Source organism: Lepidothrix coronata, unplaced genomic scaffold, assembly GCF_001604755.1.
Source record: "Lepidothrix coronata isolate B3197 unplaced genomic scaffold, Lepidothrix_coronata-1.0 Scaffold210, whole genome shotgun sequence".
NCBI lineage: Eukaryota > Metazoa > Chordata > Aves > Passeriformes > Pipridae > Lepidothrix > Lepidothrix coronata.
This window is the reverse complement of record NW_016690390.1, coordinates 425,598-445,803: the sequence shown is the minus strand read 5'-3', so window position 1 is coordinate 445,803 and position 20,206 is coordinate 425,598. Positions and strand designations below refer to the sequence as shown.

Sequence of the window (20,206 nt, the reverse complement as noted above, 5' to 3'; positions counted from 1 at the left end):
GATTTTATAAACACTCTTGTATCCACAGCTTAATATCCTCTTGGCATGTGTGGAGACTGCGGAAAGTTAGATCATCTTTTCTGAGCAGTGTTTACAGAGAGAGAGATTCCAGATCAATATAAATTTTTAGTGGCCAATTGCTCTGAGGAGGATTTTTAAAGCCACAAAGAGATGTTTTTCTCTTAGATGCTGTTGTGCCCAGAGGAGTTGCTTTAGCGGTGGAGGTGGTGCAAGGATGGCAGCTTGTTTTGCTTGGAGATGTGATTTATCTACAGGACCTAAAATGTTATTTTTGCCAGGAGCGGCTGTGTCTCTGCAGGGGTTGTGTGCTCTGGGTTACCTGCAGTGGCACCTTTTTTGTCCTCTGTCTTCAGACAGTGATCAGCAACTGTGGTGGCCCAGGTTCATGTGGTTATGCTGTTAGTCCTGAAGCCACATGCAAACAGAGTCCTTGCTGTCAGTTCAATTCCTCCATCCCCTAAAGCAGTGACCAGTGGGGAGCTTCTGGATGGAGAGAATTTAGAGAGAAAAGAGTTGAGATGGAAGAGGAAAAAAAGGGAGAGGTGGTGGGAAGGGGGAGTTTATCTTTGAAGTCTGTGGCTGCTCCCAGGCTATGTGGTGGGTAAGGCCATGCCCTGCCCTTGACTTCTGTGCAAATCTCCCTTTTGATAAAAGTGCTCTGGAATTCAGTGCTTTACAACAGGAGCTGCCCGAACAGTCCCCTCTTAATTGTCCTTGGCCAAATCAGTGTTTATCAGACTCCTTCAGTGGTGATATCTCAGCTAATCAAAGCCTTCAGGAAGGGATTTAGTGGAAGGTGTGCCCCTGGGGTGCACATACCTGAACTGCTTTGGGGGAGCTGGCTGTGAGTGCTGCTGTGCCTGGGGCTCATAGGACTGTGGAGCTGCAGGTGGGGCTGATCTGTGACTTTCATGGGCAGTTTTATCTCCTGCCATTCCCACTGCCACCCCTTTTGTTTAGGCAACAGTTGGGATTTATTGTCTGACCAGACCAATGCACTGCCTCCCATTCCTTTAAGGTGGCAGCTCTGTGCTGTCCCTTCTGCTGCTCTCTGCACCCAGGATTGACGAGCTGAGTTGTTCAGTGTCCCTGTTGCTGTGGGGCAGCAAACTTGCCTTTAGGATTTCTTGTTTCAGCAGCACAGAAACTGCATTGCTGCTGTATGGCCTGAATAGGGGAGCACTGGGCTCTGGTTTTTTCTTGCTGGATACATCATGGAATCATAGAGTTGGAAAAAACCTTTAAAATTGAGTCCAGCTGTTAACCCAGGACTGTCAAAGCCACCACTAAACCATGTCCCCAAGTGCCACATCTCCATGTCTCTTAAATCCCTTCAGGGATGGTGACTCCACTACTTCCCTGGGCAGCCAGTGCTTGACAACCCTTTCAGGGAAGAAGTTTTTCCTAATATCCCTCTAAAACCTTCCCTAGTGCAACTTGAGACCATTTCCCCTCGAGCACCACAAATCTGCTGGTTTTGTTTGCCACCACTTAGCACTGAAAGTGCCACTTTCCAGGGGGTGTTTTGCTGCAATGTGTCTGGCTGGACTGGTTTTGAAGCTTTCCTTCCTGCCATGAGATTCAGGGCTGACTGAGAGACTTGCACGGTCTCACTAATGGAATTTTTTCCCCCAGTAGTGAGGTTGGAACGTGCTGTCTGCAGAGAAGTCAGGGTGCACGTGCCTCCAGAGGCAAGACTTGCCATGCAGTTGTGGAGGAGCAAGTGTGAGTCATTAAACATTTCACCCCTCCACCAGCTTGTGCTGTGTGTGTGTGTGATTCTTGAGCTTGTTTGGACTTGGATGCCTTGGCAGCAAGGCACTAAGCTTAGTGGTTGTAAATGCCAGACTATCATTGGAAGGAAGCAGGATCCCAGCTGGCAGCATGAGCTCCCACCTGCAAAACTCACCTTTACTGTGAGTCTGTCCCCGAGGTGCCCAGGATTGCCTTGCTTGAGCAGCTCTTTTTTGAAGATACTGAAGGTACTGAGGATTCCTTTGCATTGCAGCTGCAAGTTTTAACCCAGCTGGGCTGAGAGAAGCCAAATTAGGGATTTGGGAGGCCTTCCTGCCCTGGTGATGCTGCAGTTGGTACCCGAGCTGGGCTGGGTACAGCCTCACACGTACAGTTCTCAGTTGTGGGAGTTTACTCACCAGCCCCAGCCATTGCAAAACGTGCTGCCAGACACACGATGGGGAGTGTGATCGTGCCAAATACGTGCTTTAGAGCCAGCTAAGCAAACACATCCCGTAGCATTGGAGTGTCTGTTATCACAGCTGTCCTGGGCACGTTCTCCAGGCTGGCTTCCAGCTGGGACCTCCAGCTTTGGCTCATGGCTGAGCCCAGCAGTAGCTGGTGGGACAGAAGCACGCCAGGGTCAGGCTGCCTCACTCAGTGAATCCTGAAAAAAACCCAATCTTGGTGACAACTGAGGTACAAGGCTGAGTCTGGGCACAGAGATATAGAGGGCCTGACTGTAGAAGTCTGTAAACCAGGGAAAAGCCAGCAACAGATGTGGACTTTCAGTTAGGGTTAGTCCTGATATGCCAAATTTTGGCCCGTGTCCAGGTAAATACAGTATGTGTGCAGAGAGGAAACTATGGCTGTAATCAGTGTAGTGAGCAAAGGTATTTTTCAGGCATAAACTGTTGCCTAATCCAGCGTGCGAGCAAAGCCACTGAGCAGATCCTAGGAGAGGAGGGATTTACCTGCTCCATCCTGCCCAGTTTGAGCAGCACATCTGTCCCAAAAGTCTCACTGGTGCGGAGTCTCGCAGCTGAAGCTCATGGTTAAAGCACAAATGCCTTTAAATACTTACTAATGGATTACTTGTCAGCACAGTTAAATACTGAAGTGTCACCTGAGGGAGAAGTCTGCCTTCTGGAACCTTTTAAAATGCTCTTCAAAGTGAATCATTAGTATGCAAGAAAGAAATTTAAAAAAAAAGAGGGGGGTGACTAATCTTTGTTTTGATGAGTGTTGTAGACCTGACATTTGAGAAGAGGAAGGAGTAATTTAAAAAAATAAATTTTTGAAGTTAAAATCTCTTCAGTCAGCTGAGTTATTTCATAAGGAAGGTTTGGGGAGAGGTAAGAATGAGAAAGATGTGGGAGTCAAAAAAAAGTGACTCAGATGCCATTAATTGAGTTTGAGTAAATCATTCAACTTCAGTTGCACATCAAAACCTGCTCAAGGTGGCCTTGCACAGGCTGGCAGGGTGTCCTTTTCCTGCAGGAGAAACAGCCTGTGGTCAGTACAGGGACTGGCTCTTTGAGTACAGCAGTGACCTGCTGCAGAGTGGTGTGCGCCAGGGCCCTCCCCAGGGATGTCAGAGGGAAGGAGACTCCTGGGGAAGATGAGCAGCCTGGCTGGCTCACTCAGCTCCCTTCTGGGCAACACTGTTTTTACTGGTGTGTATTGTCTGGTCCAGTCCCTGGTTTGGATCACAAACTGCTGAGTTTCTCCATTTTTGATTTCCTTTTTTTTCTCTCCAGGCGTCTCGGTGCTGAGCTGGGGAAATCTGTGGTGTACCAGGAAACCAATGGAGGTGAGAGAAATCTTTACTGTTTGAGGTAATCTTAGAAATACTGGGTAACTCCATCAGCCAGACCTGTCTAATAAGTGCAGTGATTCTGCTGTGATGTTACAGCTGCTCCTGGCAGTGCTAAACCTTTGTGTCTGACCTTGGACAAAGCAATTAAATGTGTTCCTTGTTTGCCCCTGTTATCTTGTTTGTCTGCCCATCAGCAAACTCTCCTTTGGAGCCCTACCTCAGGTGTTGGCTGCTGCCAAATCTTACTGACTCCTATGCTTAGCAGAACAGCTCCAGGGTTAGAAGTAATGCCCTGCTTTCTAAGTGTCTGCCTTGTGAACTTTTAAATTATCCCCTTCCTCCAGCCCTCCCCTGCCACAGGGAGGTTACAGCTGCCCTAGCAAGGACTTGTGCTCTTGCTTTAAAGAGTGAGAATTCAAGGCTGTGCTGGGGAACGTACCTCTTGGACCTTGGCTGAGAGTCATTTACTGTTTCAAGACCTCTGTTACCTTACTGGCAAGAGAGACTAGAACCAGAGAGCTGGTGCAGGTGGGAGGAAGGGATGGAGGATTTATGATAGTGCTGCTGCTCTTGCAGCCAGAATGGGCCACACCGTGGGTGGTTATGGCTGGGTTGGCTGGTGTGTTCATGTTCGTGAGAGCTCGCTGCCCTTTGGGGTTGGTTTTAAATCAGGTTGCTTGCTACAAGGTCTGAAGTCATTCTTCATCACTGCACAGCACATCAGTCTGCTCTCTGCTGAGTCCCTTCAGGTAACTGCCAGTGCCCAGGCAATTAGACTTTGAATTCCATAGCTGTGCAACTGTTTCTCTCCTTTTGCTTATCCCTGCCCTCTAGTTCACGACTGCGTGGGATATGAGTGGCTAAGACAGGTGCTTGGGAAACCTGGAGTCATTGCTCTGGCTTTGCAGAGCTGCTTGGGGCTCAGCTTTTGCAGTTGAGTCAAGGACTGTAGCAATGGTGTTCAGCAGAGACCCAGACTTCCAGCTCATGTGAGTGTTGAAATGTCTGGACCTTGGTAGTGAAACTGGGGAGTTCTGTGTGCTGCTGGTGTTGCCTTGGGCTGTCCAGCCTGCATGGAGCTGATCCCATGCTCAGCTGTGAAAGAGCAAAATGCAAAAGAGCTGAGTTACCTTCTTGGTAAGTCCTGAAGGTTGTTCTGCCTTGGGTGGTTCATTGCTCACTAACAAATGTTCTGTTGACAGCTTTCACCACTCCATGGAGGAGTGAAAAGGATCTCTAATTGAGAATTAGGCAATTGTCTTCTAAACATAAGAAACAGCTATTCAGCCTGCTTTTGCTCTGTAAATACAGCTAACTCACTGGTATGTCGTGCCAGCTCTACCCAGGACCAGCCTTTGGAAAATCTGCTCGGCTCCTCTGTGTGTCTAGTGGGTCTGTGTGCACAAAGGGCAAGGGAGCAAGTCCTCATCTGCCCTGACCAGGGGGCAAGGTTGCTGCTAAAACGTGGTGTGTTGTCACTGTCAACCTGATGTTTGGAAACAAAACTGACTCTGTTTTCAATCCTTTTCAGAAACAAGAGTTGAAATAAAAGAATCTGTCCGGGGACAGGATATCTTCATCATACAGACGATCCCCAGGTAAGGGACTCGTGGCTCAGTTTTACACCCGGGATGTGCTGTGAATACCTGGGTCAGCAGAGGGTTGGATGGTTTGCTCACAGGATAACCAGTGGAACTCCTGCCAGTGCTGTCATTGCTTTGACTCACATCTAAGACCCCACATAGTGTTAAGCTGTTGACATTCCCAGAGGATCGATTGTGCCACAGCAAGCTGAGACTCTTCCCATCAAATAGCTCCAGTGTGTCACTTGAGGCGAGAACAAGTGTGACTGATGGCTGCAAGTGAAACATCCCTGCTCTGTGTGTGGTGGCCTTTCAGGCTCAGTTGTTTGGTGATTTCTGACTGGCATTTCCATCCCGGGATGGCTGATTTACTCAACTACCAAGCAGCAGAGCCAGCATCAAACAGCAGCTATTGCTTTAATTACAGGCTGGATTATTCTTGCCCTTTCACTGTAGTGATGTGAAACTGAGCTCAGGTGGAAGCCTGCAGCTTCCCTCTGGTATTTTTACAGTTTTTGATGATGGTGGGCCTTTTTTGTTTTTATTTTGGGCTATTCTAGTCTTGGAGTAAGAAAAGTGCTGCAAGTAACCAGGGGGCTAGAAAACCAGCTGTAACCCCAGGAACCTTGCTGCTCCCTGGCTGAGGAAGAGACTAATGATACAGCACTGGTGTGGTGGGAAAGGAGCCCACATATTAAATGATAACTGCAAAACAACCAACTATGGGTAGGGGAGGCACTGTTTTCAGAGGTGAGGTATTGTTAGGATGCCTATTGCACAATTAGCAAAACAAGAGTATTCCTGCTCTGACAGCTTTTTCCAGGTTACTAAATCCTGTTCAGATTTTGGACATCCCAAGAAGTAATAAGCAGCAGAGCTCAAGTAGGTAGCAGAATAACCTAGAAACAGAATTTTTCCTTGCTTGCCAAAGAGGCCTCTGAGAATTCAAGTTCATTTCCTCTTTGTAATGTTTGGCCTGTTGTTAAAGAAATCAGTAGGACTACTAGGTCAGCTTACTCACTTCTGGAATTCCTCTTGCAGGCAGGAACATTTTCCTAGGGCTCATCTCTTTCCAGAGAGATGCTCCAAGTGTTTTCTCCCCCAGGGAGCAACTAAATCTCCACAAGATGAAAATGCCCTGCTGTAGGATTACCTTTCTGGTGAATGGTGCCATTCTGTTGTCCCTTGTGAGGGAGTTCTCAGAAATACCTTGTAACTGAGAGCTGTGTAAACACAAAACAGGTCAAGTGTTCACAGAGAGGTAACTCAGAGCATTAGGGACAAGCAACAGTGCTGGGAGGAGAAAACCTCCCCTGCTTTTAACTTGTCGATCCCCTTGTTTTTCCATTAACTGAATTTAGCATTATGGGCCAAGAAATTGGTCCCTTTTTAGCCAAAATGTTCAAGGCCCTCCAGGTGAGGAGCCACTGTTGTGCAGCCAAATCATCTTTTATTCCCAAACTGCAGCTGTGCCTTGCTGCATTGCTTGAGAGGACAGGTTCAAGGGCATTTTAGTTTTCCAGTAGGTTTCAGGGAGCTTTTCAGGAGAGTCAAAACAGCAACTCTATGGAATAATCTAAGAATAGGACTTCCACACTCAGCAGTGGTTTGAAAAGAAAACAAAATATTAGGACTTGGTAGGAAAGGAGTAGAGAGGGGAAACAGCCTTGTTATGCTGCAGTGTGAATTCACAGTCTGCATCTTAAATGCAGGAGAGAACAGAGAGACCTGAATATTTGATACAGGCTCCCTGTCCTAAAAGCCTAGAGCACAACAAAAAAGTGACAAAGGCAGGTATCATGCAAGACTGTTGGTGTGTGGACTGGCATTTGTATGAGGGGAAACTCAAGTGTCTTATGTTTAGGTGGTAGAAAAATGAAGAAGTTGGTGGTTTTGTGATACCCTGAAAGTGAAAGGAGCCTTTTAGTGCTGAGTGTTGGTTGTTGCAAAGTCCATTGACAGTGTCACATGAGATGTTTGCTCAGCCTCCAGAGAAGGAATGTCCAGGGATGTCCTAGACAGGGATGGGGAGCAGCAAGGGAGGCTCCAGGCTGCTGGAGAGGGGTGGTAAGTAGGGTGAGGGGGATCGCTGAGCTGTGTCTAAATGTCCTGGTAATGAGCTGACAGTCCCCATGTGAGGTCTTGGCTCAGCCTTCCCAGCAGTAACTAACTGGAAGCACGGCTGCAAGGCAGGAGGTGGGGAGGGCAGCAGGGAGGCTGGGATGCTCTCCTGGTCCCTGTTTTGGAGATGCTTTGGCTGGGGTTCCACCACAGATGTTATTTCCCCCTGTTATTGCCCTTGGTTGGGGTCAGTGCCCCTTGCAGAGGAGCAGAGCAGTGTGATGGCTCAGCATGAAGCATCACCTCAACAACTTCCCCAGGCCACCCACCCCGGGCCCTGCTGGAGTGACAGACACACCCACCTCTGCCTAGTGCCTGTGCCAGCTGGTCTGCAGGAGCTTTCCGGAGCCCAGCATGGAATCCTGCTGGAATACTGAGAGAATTGCTCCTCCTTGAGTAACTTCAATAGGGCTGCCACGGTCCCACAGCAGCACCAGGACTGCAGGTGCCTTTTAAAACCTTTCTCCCAGTCTTGTTCTTTTATCTGCTTTCCATGTGAATAGATATATATTTTTTTTTTTAAGGGGTAAGTTGAAAAATAGTGATGAAAAATAATGCATTTCTTGGATGAACTTTAAATAGGCTTAAACTTGACCACTTTGTTTTTGTATGACACTGATAGTAGCATCTCTTTCTTCTCTCCTGGCCCTACTGGCACAGCTAAAACACCAAAAGGAAGAAACAGTTCTTTGTTTGCTCGTTGTCCTGTGTGGCAGGGGGCTGTGTTTTATGTAATTCTTGGCTGCGTGCTGCAGAGCCAACAAAGCTTTCCTGTGTGTACATGGCATTGTGGTGGGGCCAGCGGGAGAACAGAGACTCAGAGCCTCACAAATGAAGAGGCACAAGTGGAGGTTAATGTCCAAAGGAAGGGAGAGCGGTGGGGAGGTGGAAGTGGTCAGAGGTTTGTCACGGGTCATGTCTCTGAGCAGTTGGAGAAGCTGTCTCTGGTGCTCAGGAGGAAAACAGGTCCTGAGCAATGTCTGGGCAACGTCCAAAAAGCTCTGCAGAGCTTTAGGCTGCTCTGTGCTGTTTAGTCCTCTGCTGCTGTGTGGAAAGATGGCCCAGTCAGCCCCAGCATTGCCCTCCTGACCAGCCTGGGGATGTGGTGTGTCACTGGAGGCTGCAGACTCCCAGGCAAGGGTGTCTGTGTTGCAGGAAGATTGTCTGTCCCGCTGTCTGAAGTGTGTGTGTGTTCTTCAGTTCCCAAATGGTCTCGAGTCAGTCTGTGACCATGCAGACAGTGTCTCTTGGTGTTGGTTTTAAGGAACTAAAGAGGCTTGGGAGTTTCTTCCCCTTCCTAAAATGAATTAAAATGCAGACGAATACACTCCTGCTGGGCCATGCCAGTCATCATGGTGGAGCAAACTGAAAATGGGATATTTCAGTCTCGTGACCAGTGACAGGACTCGAGGAAACGGCATGAAGCTGAGTCAGGGGACATGTAGATTGGATATCAGGGAAAGGTTTTTCACCCAGAGGGTGGTTGAGCACTGGAACAGGGTTGCTAGGGCGGTGGTCACAGCACCAAGCCTGTCTCAGTTCAAGAAGCTTTTGGACAACACTCTCAGGCACATGGTGGGGTTGTTGGGGTGTCCTGCACAGAGCCAGGAGTTCGACTGGATGATCCTGGTGGGTCCCTTCCAACTCAGCATATTCTATGATTCTTCTGCCTATGTTGCTTTTTGGTTTTGTTTTTTTTTTCTTTCAAGAAACAGTCCTTTAGCATTTCCTGTGCTGTTGTTCCTTCCATCTCTAGATAAGCTGGAGAGTGTGGAGATGCTGACTTCACTGAAGTGATACGTGTGGAATCTGTATGCTCCAAAATGCAGTATTTCTTAAGGCAGGAAAAATAACCTGCCTTACATTGTTAAAAAAGAAAAATACCCTAATAAATCCAGTGTGGACGAAGTTGTGTTGGCTGCATGTGTGCTGCTTCTTTAAAAGACTATTTTATTTCAAAATACACTGTATCAGGTAATATTTGTTCCAAGATAAATTTTAAAGAAATCCTTTTTTTGTGTGATGATGGAGGGAAATCATCACATACCTCGTGTTAGAATATAAAGTCAAATTCCAGCCCCCAGCTCTTGAGTGCTGGAGTCGTGTCCTGTACATGTAAGAGTTGATTGTAACGTGTTGTGGTGTGGTGGAAGGAGCTGTATGGCTGCAGTCTGGGTCTTGCATACATTAGCCTAAGATGTAGCATTATTTCCTTGGAACTTTGCTGAGGAGAGGTCTGAGTATAAATGGAAAAGGTGTTGCACTGGAAGAACACCTGCTAATACTTGGAATTGTTTTTCAAATGTCCTAGAGATGTGAATACTGCTGTCATGGAGCTGCTGATAATGGCGTATGCACTGAAGACTTCCTGTGCCAGGAACATCATCGGGGTCATCCCTTACTTCCCCTACAGCAAACAGAGCAAAATGAGGAAGAGGGGCTCTATAGTCTGCAAGCTGCTGGCTTCCATGCTGGCCAAGGCAGGTGAGTGTCACAGGGAGGGGCATCCAGGGGGCATCTCTCCTTCAGTTCTTCTCCCATTAGATGTGGGGATGTGCTGCTGAGCTCGAGCCACTTCAGGGGAATTGATTTTCTTCAGCTTTCTTGTGTTTCTTTGTAACTCACACCTGGGGAAGTGGCCTAGAAGTGTTGTAGTGAAATACAGTGTCAGCCCAGTGCTGTGACACTGCCTGCCTGTTTGTCTCTATGTCCTTGGAACTTTCTACATCCATCTGTTTATGATTATTTTATGCCATGGCACAATAGTCTGAGTAACAGCTAAAACAGTCTGGAAAATGGAGATATTCAAGCCACGTGGGAATATTTTCCGTAAACTGTTCTCTTCTTTTTCCCTTTAGGTTTAACACACATTATCACTATGGACCTTCATCAAAAGGAAATCCAAGGCTTCTTCAGCTTTCCAGTAGACAACCTGAGAGCATCCCCTTTCTTGCTTCAGTATATACAGGAAGAAGTGAGGTTACTCTAGTTCTGTATATATCAACTTGTCTTAACTCATCTTAATATGGCAGCAGCATTGAGCCTCTCCTTAAGTAGAGGTGGTCTTGTCAGTCTAGGTCAATCCTTCTGCTAAGGAATTCTTTCTTAGGGGGGAAAGTGGGAAGATGCTACACTGTATGATTGTACCTGGATGGAAATTCAACTCCACCACAATCAGGAGAGGAGCTTGCTCTCTGTGGAGTTAGTGCCATTGCAGAGATGCTGTTTGTGCTCCTGCCTCTAAACACCTTTAAAATCCTGTTCCACTGCCTCCCCCTTACCCCTTGGGCAGTGGTGGATTTCTGACTGCTCTGAATTTATTGATAGACTTTGTCTTGGGCTGAGTTTGGGAATGCTGAGCTGGGGGCAGAGCACAGAGGTTTCATTCTCCATGTGCAGAAGTTGATGATTTATTCCCACATGGTGAGAACAAGGCTTCCCCATATGGGGAGGGTTAAACACCATGAACATTCCCACCTTTACAGAATACACAAATACTGGTGTTGAAAGCAAGTGCAGCTGCCTCCTTCTCTCTTTCAGAGAGAAACGAAGAATGAAGATTTGGGTCTAGGGAGGAGGGTGGGCATGATTATTTAGCCATGTATCAAACCAGTTACTAGCAAAAAGGTCTTTCTTTAATTAAATAACCTTTTATCACATCCAGATTCCAGATTACAGAAACGCAGTTATTGTAGCCAAATCTCCTGGTGCAGCTAAAAGGTAAATGGATGCTTTACTAGCTGGTTAAAATTAAACTGGAAAATACCTGAGCTGGTGGGAAATACACCAGGGAAAGTATGGGAGGGTGGGAGTAAACTCTGGGGGTCTCTGCTGCTGCAGAGCAAAGGGGTTCACCTGGGGTTAGGATCAGACTTGCTGCTTGAGTTTCAGCAGTGCCTGGCTATCTCAGAATGGAGATATATGGAGGCATACAGGAGGCCCCACGGTGGAGCCAAGGGGTAGAGTGAACTTTAGGATATTAAGGACAAATGAAGAATCACTTCCAATGAAGTTTCTTGCTGGGGAACAGCCACAGAGGTGCAGCTTTTGCTTGCTGTTGGCTCTGGGAGAGACTTGGTGGGCTGGGCTGCGAAGCTGCATCAGCCCAACTCCTTCCTGACAGGCTGTTTGTCTTGCAGGGCTCAGTCTTACGCCGAGAGGCTGCGGCTGGGACTGGCAGTGATCCATGGGGAGGCTCAGTGCACGGAGCAGGACATGGATGACGGGCGTCACTCCCCTCCAATGCTCAAAAATGCAACTGTGCACCCTGGCCTGGAGCTGCCCTGTAAGATCAAGTTTCTCTGCTTACCCTTGGGGGGGGAAAAAAAGAAGTTTGGTGGGAAGTTTCTCTTGGTTTATAACCAACCTGATGGCAGTGGGACCAGTGGAATTTTTCTCGTGGAAAGGTTGATATCAGTGAGTTGTAGGAGAAGTCACAGGGGAAGGTTTTTATTTAACTCCTTCTGGCCATGCAGAGCATCAGTATTGTTCTCCTTGGCTGTGCCTGCTCAACAGTGTCAGACTGACAAACCTCTGATAAAGGTGGTGCTTTTACAGTGCTCAGCAACAGAACTCATTGAGCTAATGAAACAAAAGAAATGCAAAAGTGCAGGTAATAAGGGAGCTGCTGCTCCATTGTGGAGGGGAGGTTTGGCCTTTATCTCCCCCTTCTGCTGCAGCCTTTGTCACTGCTGGAAATTCTCTTCATCCTGGCAGCCAGGTGATCATGTTCCAGCGTCTGTTTTAACAAGGTTTTGAGGTTTGTGGTGAATAGTTTCTCCAAGAGCATTGCTGAGCTGTTTCCTGAGCTCCTGCCACTGATTGATAAGCTGCTGATTTGGGAGCAGACAGCAAAGGAGAAAGGACGAAACCTGTGTTCTGGGAAATGCCACCTTCAGGATTGCTTGTTTTCCTGCAGCAGTCCAATAACAACAGTAGAATTAAAATACATCTCTCTCTCGGGAGGATTTAAGCTTTCTAGGTATGTGGTGGTAGGACAGAAGTTGGGATCAGTGACCGTGGGAAAGGCTGTGTGCTGCTGTGTGTGGTGAGGAGCTCTCCATCATGCAGCCAGACTTAATTACACCAGCAGAGGTTGGGGCTACTGATAAGCCTCTCCTCTTTTGAAGTTTAGGGAGAACATCCAACCAGTTTGTGGGCAGCTTGTGGAGGGGAGGCAAGTAAAACTGCAGGCATTTCACATCACCCCAGTCGTTGCTCACTAGAATACAATCAGTTAAACAGTGCTTATGTTGCTGGTGAAACTCCTCTTGGGCCTTCAGGGCCAGGTGGGGTTTGAAGTGTGGGACTTCATCTTGATTGCCCCCCCCTTCTGACAAGGGGATTTTTTTTCATGCCCTTCCAACAGAACAGGAATTTGCATGGTTGCTCTTACCTTTTTCCCCTCCCCTCCTACTCTGAAGAGGATGCTGTCCTCCAAAATATCACTAGCTGACATTTGTCTGCTACCGAGGCATTGATGGTTTTGTGTTTTTATTTCCAACCATATGTCACTTCAAGGAAGCTCAGCTGTGAAAGCTTGTGCTGCTGGAGAGCCCTGTGAATGGTAGCTCATACAGAAATGTGTCCTTGTCCAGTTTAGTTATGATTTCCAGGGGAAAATTGTTTTCAGTCCTCAGCTATCCAAACACAAACTAATTTGCTGTCTATCACCACTTTCTTATTTTATCTCCTGCACAAACTCGGCACTTGACCAATGACCTCCCTGCATGCCTAAGGCACAAATGTAAAGCAGTCAAGCTGAGGCTTGGTAGTTGTCAGTCGTGGGGTGGATTGTGGGGCAAACTTGTCCAAAACTCTCGGTAGGAAGTTGATTTTCTGTCCAGTTTTCTAACCTGACAAATACCCAGGTTTGAGTGAGCTGGACTCTGTTACTGGAGGTGCAGAATTCTGAGGTAATCCCTGTCTGAAAGCAGTCTGTAAGCTTCTAGTGCATCCTGGTTGTGTGTCAGCCTCTGACAGGGAGCTGTGCTCTGCCAGACAGAGCTGAAAATGCAGACGGGGGTTTAGGGATGGCAGTGCTGTGAGTGTCTGTACTTACCCTCTCTACTGTGCCTCCTTTCTTGTCCAATTCAGTCATTTGAAAAGCATCTTCCCACCTCAAATGTCACATCATACCAAATCCTCCATCAGCTCTTCCTGCCATGTGCCATCACCAGCATTCCTGGTAGTGTGAGCTCTGAGGGCAGAGTGAAGCTGTGCCCCTGTATGAAAGGTCAGACGTGTGCTGCTTACCCAGAGCTGGATGCTTCCTTACACCAAAACTGTCCCAAAAACACTCTAATTGCCAAAACAGAACCAGTCTGGGTCTGCCTGGCTTAGGAACCCTGGCCTGGCTCAGGCAAGTGGGGATACTCCTGGAGAGTGGCTGAGACTTACTGTGGAGCATCCTGCTCCAGGCTACAAGCAGACTATTGTGGAGCATCCTAGACTGGGCAGTTCAGGCTCCAGGCAGTTGTGTTACAGCCAGGAGAGAGGTGAAACCTGTGTCTGGGAGCAGCCCCAGAGCCCCACAGCGATGGCTTATGCTTTGTGCCATTCCTCATGGGCTTCCTAGTGAATTGGCTGGGCTCCTGTGTCCTGGCATGCACCTTGTCTCCCCGTTCTGGGAGAGATCATGTGCCTCTAATTAATGAGTGCTGTGCAGTGTAATGGCTTATTTATTGTCCTGTGAGCGTGGCCTGATGTGATATTGTGATTCGTGTGGAGCCACAACAGAAAAATGCCAGAAGTGCTTCTAATTGCACTTAAAATGCTGTGCTCGAGCAGCAGCAACAGCCCAGGGTCACTCCTGAAAGCAGAGCCTTTGAGACAGGACTTCACTCTGGGGTTATTCCCTTTGATTGTGGGCTTTTGTGTCTCAGAGCTTGCAGCTGGCTCGGGGCTGTGCCTTAAATGCATGTGGACTCTTTGCATGTCTCCTCGTCCTGGAGAGAAAAAGAGCGGAACACCATCTGTTAAATCATTTCAGTGGCTCTGGAATTCAGTACTTTATTCAGAGCTGATGGTTCAAACCTGGGGCTCAGTAAACTGCCATGAAGGAAGAGAGTTTGGGGGGGAAAACTGGAGTGACCATAGGTCCATTCCTCCTTCCCTACCCCCATCTCTCCTGTGTTTAGGCTGGGCACAGGGATGTTTTCTGTCCTTCCAGGGCTATCTCTACACAAAACAGTTCATTCTTTGAGCAGCCTTTTGCTCACGGGCTCTGTTGTAAATGCAGCTTTACAGTTCTTGGTGATTATCACTTTAATGCACACTGTCAGCTCCAAATAGAATTTATTTTAGCGTTTCTTAACCCATTTTCAACTGCTTAATTACAGCAACAGGTTTACACACCTGGGAATGCTGTTTCCTCATGCCAGTAATAATCTTGCCTTTAACATGTGGTACTTAAGTATATGTTACACACATCAGAATAAAAGTGTTCTTTGACATTCTTGTTTTATAAAAATGGTGGTCTGTTTTTTTCTCTTTTATTTCTCCTCCCCCCCAGAAGCTACAGATACCACAAGCATCTTTTCTGACTCTCCAGAAAAAAGTCAGCAACTCTTTAACCTGAACTTGTACATGATCCAAGGGGTTACACCAGGCAAAAGTACCACTGTGGCTTATTTCTGTTACCCTCTTTTGTCTACATATAAACAGAGGTTTTCAGTCTGGAAGGAAAATGCCCTTTATTATTTGAATCATTTTTCAAGCCACCTTCTCGTAGCAGTTCTGACTTGCACATCTTGATATGTCCAAAGATTTGGAAGAAGAAACTGGCTGCAGAAACCTTTGTGTAAACTCTCATCACGTCGGAGCAGTTCTCTTGAGATTTGATGTGGTTGTGGGTGGATCTTTGGCTTGCAATTTTTTGTTTCTGTTTTTTTTGCAGAGAAAATTGAACAAGAAAAAGGGAGAACATCTCTTTAAGATCCGGGTAGGTCGACACGTTGCCTACCATTCTTTAAAAATAAAACAAAATCGAAATACAGCTTTTTAAAAACAGAGATGCAAAGCACTGATAATGTTGCTAGTTGCCATGTTAGCCTTTAAGCATAGTAAGTGTCTGCTTCCTTTATGGAATAGAAGGATACTGATTTGCTGAAACTTCATGTCTCTGTGAGTAAAATAGTGTTGAATTTCAGCTCTCTAGTTCTGTTCACCATTTTTGCAGAAAGATTCCCCCAAACCTGGCTGTTGTAACCAGAGATGGCACTCATCTGTGGATACACATGGAGGATGGGATGGCAGCCAGGTGGAATCCTTTTGATACTTCCCAGCTCCCACCAGGAGCTTTATTACTGTCCAAACTAGATAATAAACTAATAACTAATCTAAGCAGGTCGGTAGTGCCTGTAATTGAAATTTATGATCTGCTTATCTCTTGTGATGCTTAATCTGCATTTATTGCAAATACTCATCCTTCTCATAAGAGTGTTTTTCCTTCAGGATTAGAGGTGACTTTGCATTTGATAGGAGACTCAAATAATCATGCAAGGGAGGCTGAGGAGTCTGTGCCATGAAGAGCTATTAACTCTTCAGTCCAAGGTAGCTGTGACTTTAACTGCAAAACCTGGCAATGAGTGATGGAACTTTGGTCAAAACAGAACTGTTGGACACCTTTTATACAGTTTTGGTAGGTTTATGGAGAACCAGTCTGTGGAGTAGGTTGTGTATGTGAAGAACAGCTCTACACATGAATCTTCAAAGCTGTGGTCCTTAAAATTGCTTTCATCACATCCCTCAGTGTGACTCACTCACTCAGCTGTGCTTGCACTCTAAGCATTCCCAGGCACTGATGAGATGTGGGAATACTACTGGATCAGCCTGCTGTGCAGGATGTGGAGTTTCATGCAGAACTGTTTTGATCCAGGAGGGCAGAAATCAATATTCAGACAGGCTTTTTGATGGGCAATGGCTTCTGTTCTCCTGCTGCTCAGGTATTACATCGAAGTAGGTTATCTTAAAGCAGAAAAGTCTTGCTGTGTAGGTTGTCTGAAACTCCTCAGCACTTGAGAAACCTCTGTGGTCAGAATCCTGGCAAGACCTGAGCTTACAAAAGGAGGGGTACCAAGTGCCTTGGTAGGACACTTTGCTGCACTCCCCACAGAAAGCATCAGGTCTGGGAGGGGGGGGTGTGGAGATGGGCCAGGTAAGTGTTACACAATACTGGATGTTCCTCTTTGCTTCAGTGGTTAGATCAGTCCAGATTGTCACCTGTATGCCCACCACAGTGTCCTTTCCATGCTGGAAGTTTTTGTTCTGTACAAACCAGCACCCTGTGGCAGTGACAGGTTTGGCTGATGGACAGCAAGTCCCTGGCCTGTATCAGAGGCCAGTTGCTGTTTGATGTAAGTCTGAAGACTGTGTTACATCTGGACACTCTCAGTGCATCCTGGTTCATATCTCTTTATGTATATACTGCTGCTGGAAGTTTGGCAGGATGTAGTTTGGCATAAACCATGTCAGTGCAAAAGCAGAGTCAGGAGGGAGTGGAACCTTATTTCCTGGTACATCTCTTCACTGTGTCAGGTAGCACAGCTTGTCAGTGCTACCTTGTCAGATCCTTTTGATCCAATTGCTGGTTGCACTGAGCTTGTACAACTGTGTTTCCACTGGATTTTGTCCTGCTCTTTCCATTAATCCACTTAAAAAGAAAAAAAAAATCAGCGAATTTGCTTCTGCAAACTTCCTTAAGCTTTCTTTGCCTGAGCAGGTGGTATTAATGTTCTTAGACCCTCTGAAAGAGCCTTGTGTGTTTGTTGGTGTGAGAAAGCAAGAGCTGCAGTGCAAGTCTCTGATCCTGCAAATGGATTGCTGAGTCCAGCAGGTCAAAAGTTGCAGCTCGTAAAGCACCTGCCATTTGAGAGGTGCTGCTCAGAGAATCCCATTTGTTGCTCCCAGTCATGACCTGTTTTCAAATCTTGTTCTGGGGGAAAGTCACCAACATGTCCCATAAACCAGGTGCTGCTTTGTAGCTCTCCTTGCACAGGGACCTGTTAGATTGTTGGATTTGCTTGCTGTCTCTGAGGTCAGTATGAGGTCCCCACAGAAACAGAGAGTCTCCTCATTGTGCAGCAGTGCTGTTCATTTAAGGAGGAAGAAGATGGTTAAACCAGTGCTTTCCCACTGAGGTGGGTGTCAGGATCATGTAAAGCACATCTGTGTCTGTGCACCAATATAAGATGTTTAAGGGTTCAGCCTCTTGTGTGGTGGAGCTGTTGGTGTTTGATTCAAGCCTCACTGACCTGGAGTCCTTTTTTCTCTTCTTCTTTAGTGATGATGGCCAAGGAGAAACCGCCAATAACTGTGGTTGGAGACGTTGGAGGAAGAATTGCCATCATAGTGGTATGAGTGTGACAGGGGCAGTTGGGGGGTGGCTTCCTCACAGCATCTTACCTTGAGCTGCTCTATCCCTGAGAGTAGGAGGGGGATTGCTGGTGTAGGGGTGGGAACATGATTGTTAGACACTGTTTTCTCCAGTTTTGCTGGTGGCTTCGATTATTTCAACTTGCTGTTGAAAACCCTTTGTACTTCAGCACTTTAAGCCCTAAAATCTCCTTGCTCCCTTAATTCTACAAATGTCAGATGTCTGCAAATACTGAATAAATCCAGGACATGCAGAATAAACTCCTGAAGTGTTTAAAAAAATAAAAAAAAAACATAAAAACCCCAACAAATGAAAAAGAAAACTTGCTGAGCTTCTCATACTTGCTGTGCCAGGCTGCAGTGTAAGCAATCAACATGCAGCTCCTACCCCCATGAAAAAACACCTTGCTGATGATAAGCTCTCTGTGTGTGTGCATGTGCAGGGACTAATTTGTTTCCAAGGCACAGTATTTGTTCTCCACACTAGAAAAAGGGTCCCTAAAATAGGGAAATGGCATTTGCAGATTAAAGTCATGCACCTGGGTGTCCTTGCTTCTCACCAGCAGCTGAAGTAGACAGGGATTATATTTTTCATCTGTGTGCATGGCCAAAGCTGCAGTACCTTCCAGATCCACTCCTGCCCTGCAGGCACTGTAAACTTCTGGTTTTGAGGTTCCTTCTGTTTCTCCTCAGGATGACATCATTGATGACGTGGAAAGCTTTGTAGCTGCTGCAGAGATCCTGAAAGAGCGTGGAGCCTACAAAATTTTTGTGATGGCAACTCATGGGCTCCTGTCAGCAGATGCCCCCCGTCTCATAGAGGAATCCTCCATCGACGAGGTGAGTCTGCCTTCTGCAGAGGAGGGGCTGGCTCTGATGGCATCCAAACTCACAAACATGTTCTTCCCATGCTGCACAGCTCATCTCTGAAATCACTGGTGTAATCAGGTGCTTTCAGTTAGCTGGTTCTTCAGTGGAACAAAAAAAGTGTGTGTGATTAATACTTGTTCAGATCAGGTCTGCTTCCCTGAGTGTGTTTTCTCCCTAATGCAGGTATTAGTCATCCCTGCATGGACACTTCCCTTACTGCAGCTGGTGGTGTGTGGCTGCCATCTCACTGTGCAGCCCTTCTCCCTGCCCCTCTCCCCCAGCTGCTGAGGGGCTGCTGGGACATCAAGAGGACAAGATTTCACACCTCACCCTTAGTAACAGACATGTCAGATCCTGTGAACTGAGTGGACCCATCAGCCTGTGTGGAGGTGGCTGTTGGAGAGTGCTGGTTATGCTGGTCCCCTCAACAGATTGACTGTCATGTAGGGGAGACCATTTATTTCAATCCCACAAGTATTTCTCCCCTTGAACTGTGAAACAGCAGGGGCACACCCCTCCTGGAGCTAATCCAGGGTGGCTTCTTGGGGAGAGCGAGTGTTCCAGTGGCACAACTTTCTTTCCTTTCCATCCATAGGTGGTGGTGACCAACACGGTTCCTCACGAGGTGCAGAAGCTGCAGTGCCCCAAGATAAAGACTGTGGATATCAGTTTGATCCTCTCGGAAGCCATCCGGCGGATCCACAACGGCGAGTCCATGGCTTATCTCTTCCGCAACATCACTGTGGATGACTAGACCTGGCTCTGCCCCCGTCCTGGGTTCCACGGGAGAAGGAAATGTGCATGAAAAGGCAATACCATAAAATATAGGCATAACACAGCTGTTTATTTTTGTAGGAGCGTGGAGGTTTTCAGGGTCTTTGAGCCATGAGATCTAATAGAAAAAAAAGTCAACCTGACCAGCACTTTACAGTTGAATAGAAGAGGCCACTGGCAATGGGGAGGGTTACACCTTAATTAAGAGAGGTGGTGTTGAATTTTTAAGTTCCTTTAATGATTTTTTTTTTTTTTTTTTTTTTTTTTTAGTGTGTTATATCTCTTGCCCTGTAGGGGTGGAAAGAAAAGCTAAACAGAAGTAGCTGTCAGCTTATGAGAAGGGAATAGAGACTGTTCATTGCTGTGTGGGCAAGCAAGAGCAGCCTTTGGGGTTGTTTCTGCCTGTGGCTCACCCAAGAGCACAGAAGGGAACGTTCTGCTGGCAGAGCTGAGCAGCACAGCAGCTCCTTGCCAAGTGAGTGGCCTCTCATCTCCTGCACAGCAGAGCAAGGACTTTCATCAGAACTAAGTTAGCGGAACATCCCAAGAGGACAGCTTAGGGCAACCCGTTTGCAGGGCTACTCACATCCTTGTGTCAGGGAGCTGGGAACAAGCTCACGTGTCTCCCAGCAGAGCAGGGAATGCTAGTTAATGTGTTGGCCTTTTCATTTCGCAAGCTTTTGGATCATTATTGTTCTTCAGTGACAAGTCACATGAGGGTCTTGGTCCTCACTTGAACACTTGTCTGCACTGCAAAGCCAGGCACAATTTTTGGAGTTGCCTGGGGCTGACGAGTTTGTGGCGGAGTCTCGTGGGGAAGGGAAGTTGGAACAATATCTGCTTCTAATGCAGCTGTGCTCTCCAAAACACTAACACCGAACCTGCAATAAAAAGTGTGAGGTTTTTCAAT

The 20,206-nt window shown here is 47.0% G+C and overlaps 1 protein-coding gene across 8 annotated transcripts in view; it reads left to right on the top strand.

The window, feature by feature from the left end:
• The window catches only part of PRPSAP1 (phosphoribosyl pyrophosphate synthetase associated protein 1), a 25,808-nt gene extending 5,602 nt beyond the window's left edge, over positions 1 to 20,206 (top strand). For 7 of the 8 annotated variants that reach the window (XM_017833054.1, XM_017833052.1, XM_017833053.1 and 4 more), the window contains 9 exons: positions 3,516 to 3,568; positions 5,106 to 5,172; positions 9,590 to 9,762; positions 10,137 to 10,252; positions 10,943 to 10,998; positions 11,418 to 11,563; positions 17,561 to 17,631; positions 18,346 to 18,492; positions 19,118 to 20,206. In XM_017833054.1, coding sequence (XP_017688543.1) covers positions 3,516 to 3,568; positions 5,106 to 5,172; positions 9,590 to 9,762; positions 10,137 to 10,252; positions 10,943 to 10,998; positions 11,418 to 11,563; positions 17,561 to 17,631; positions 18,346 to 18,492; positions 19,118 to 19,276 — 988 coding nt within the window. In that variant the 3' untranslated portion in view covers positions 19,277 to 20,206. Of the gene's footprint in view, positions 1 to 3,255; positions 3,432 to 3,515; positions 3,569 to 5,105; positions 5,173 to 9,589; positions 9,763 to 10,136; positions 10,253 to 10,942; positions 10,999 to 11,417; positions 11,564 to 17,560; positions 17,632 to 18,345; positions 18,493 to 19,117 lie in introns of all 8 variants that reach the window. The other variant, XM_017833049.1, reaches the window with a different exon arrangement.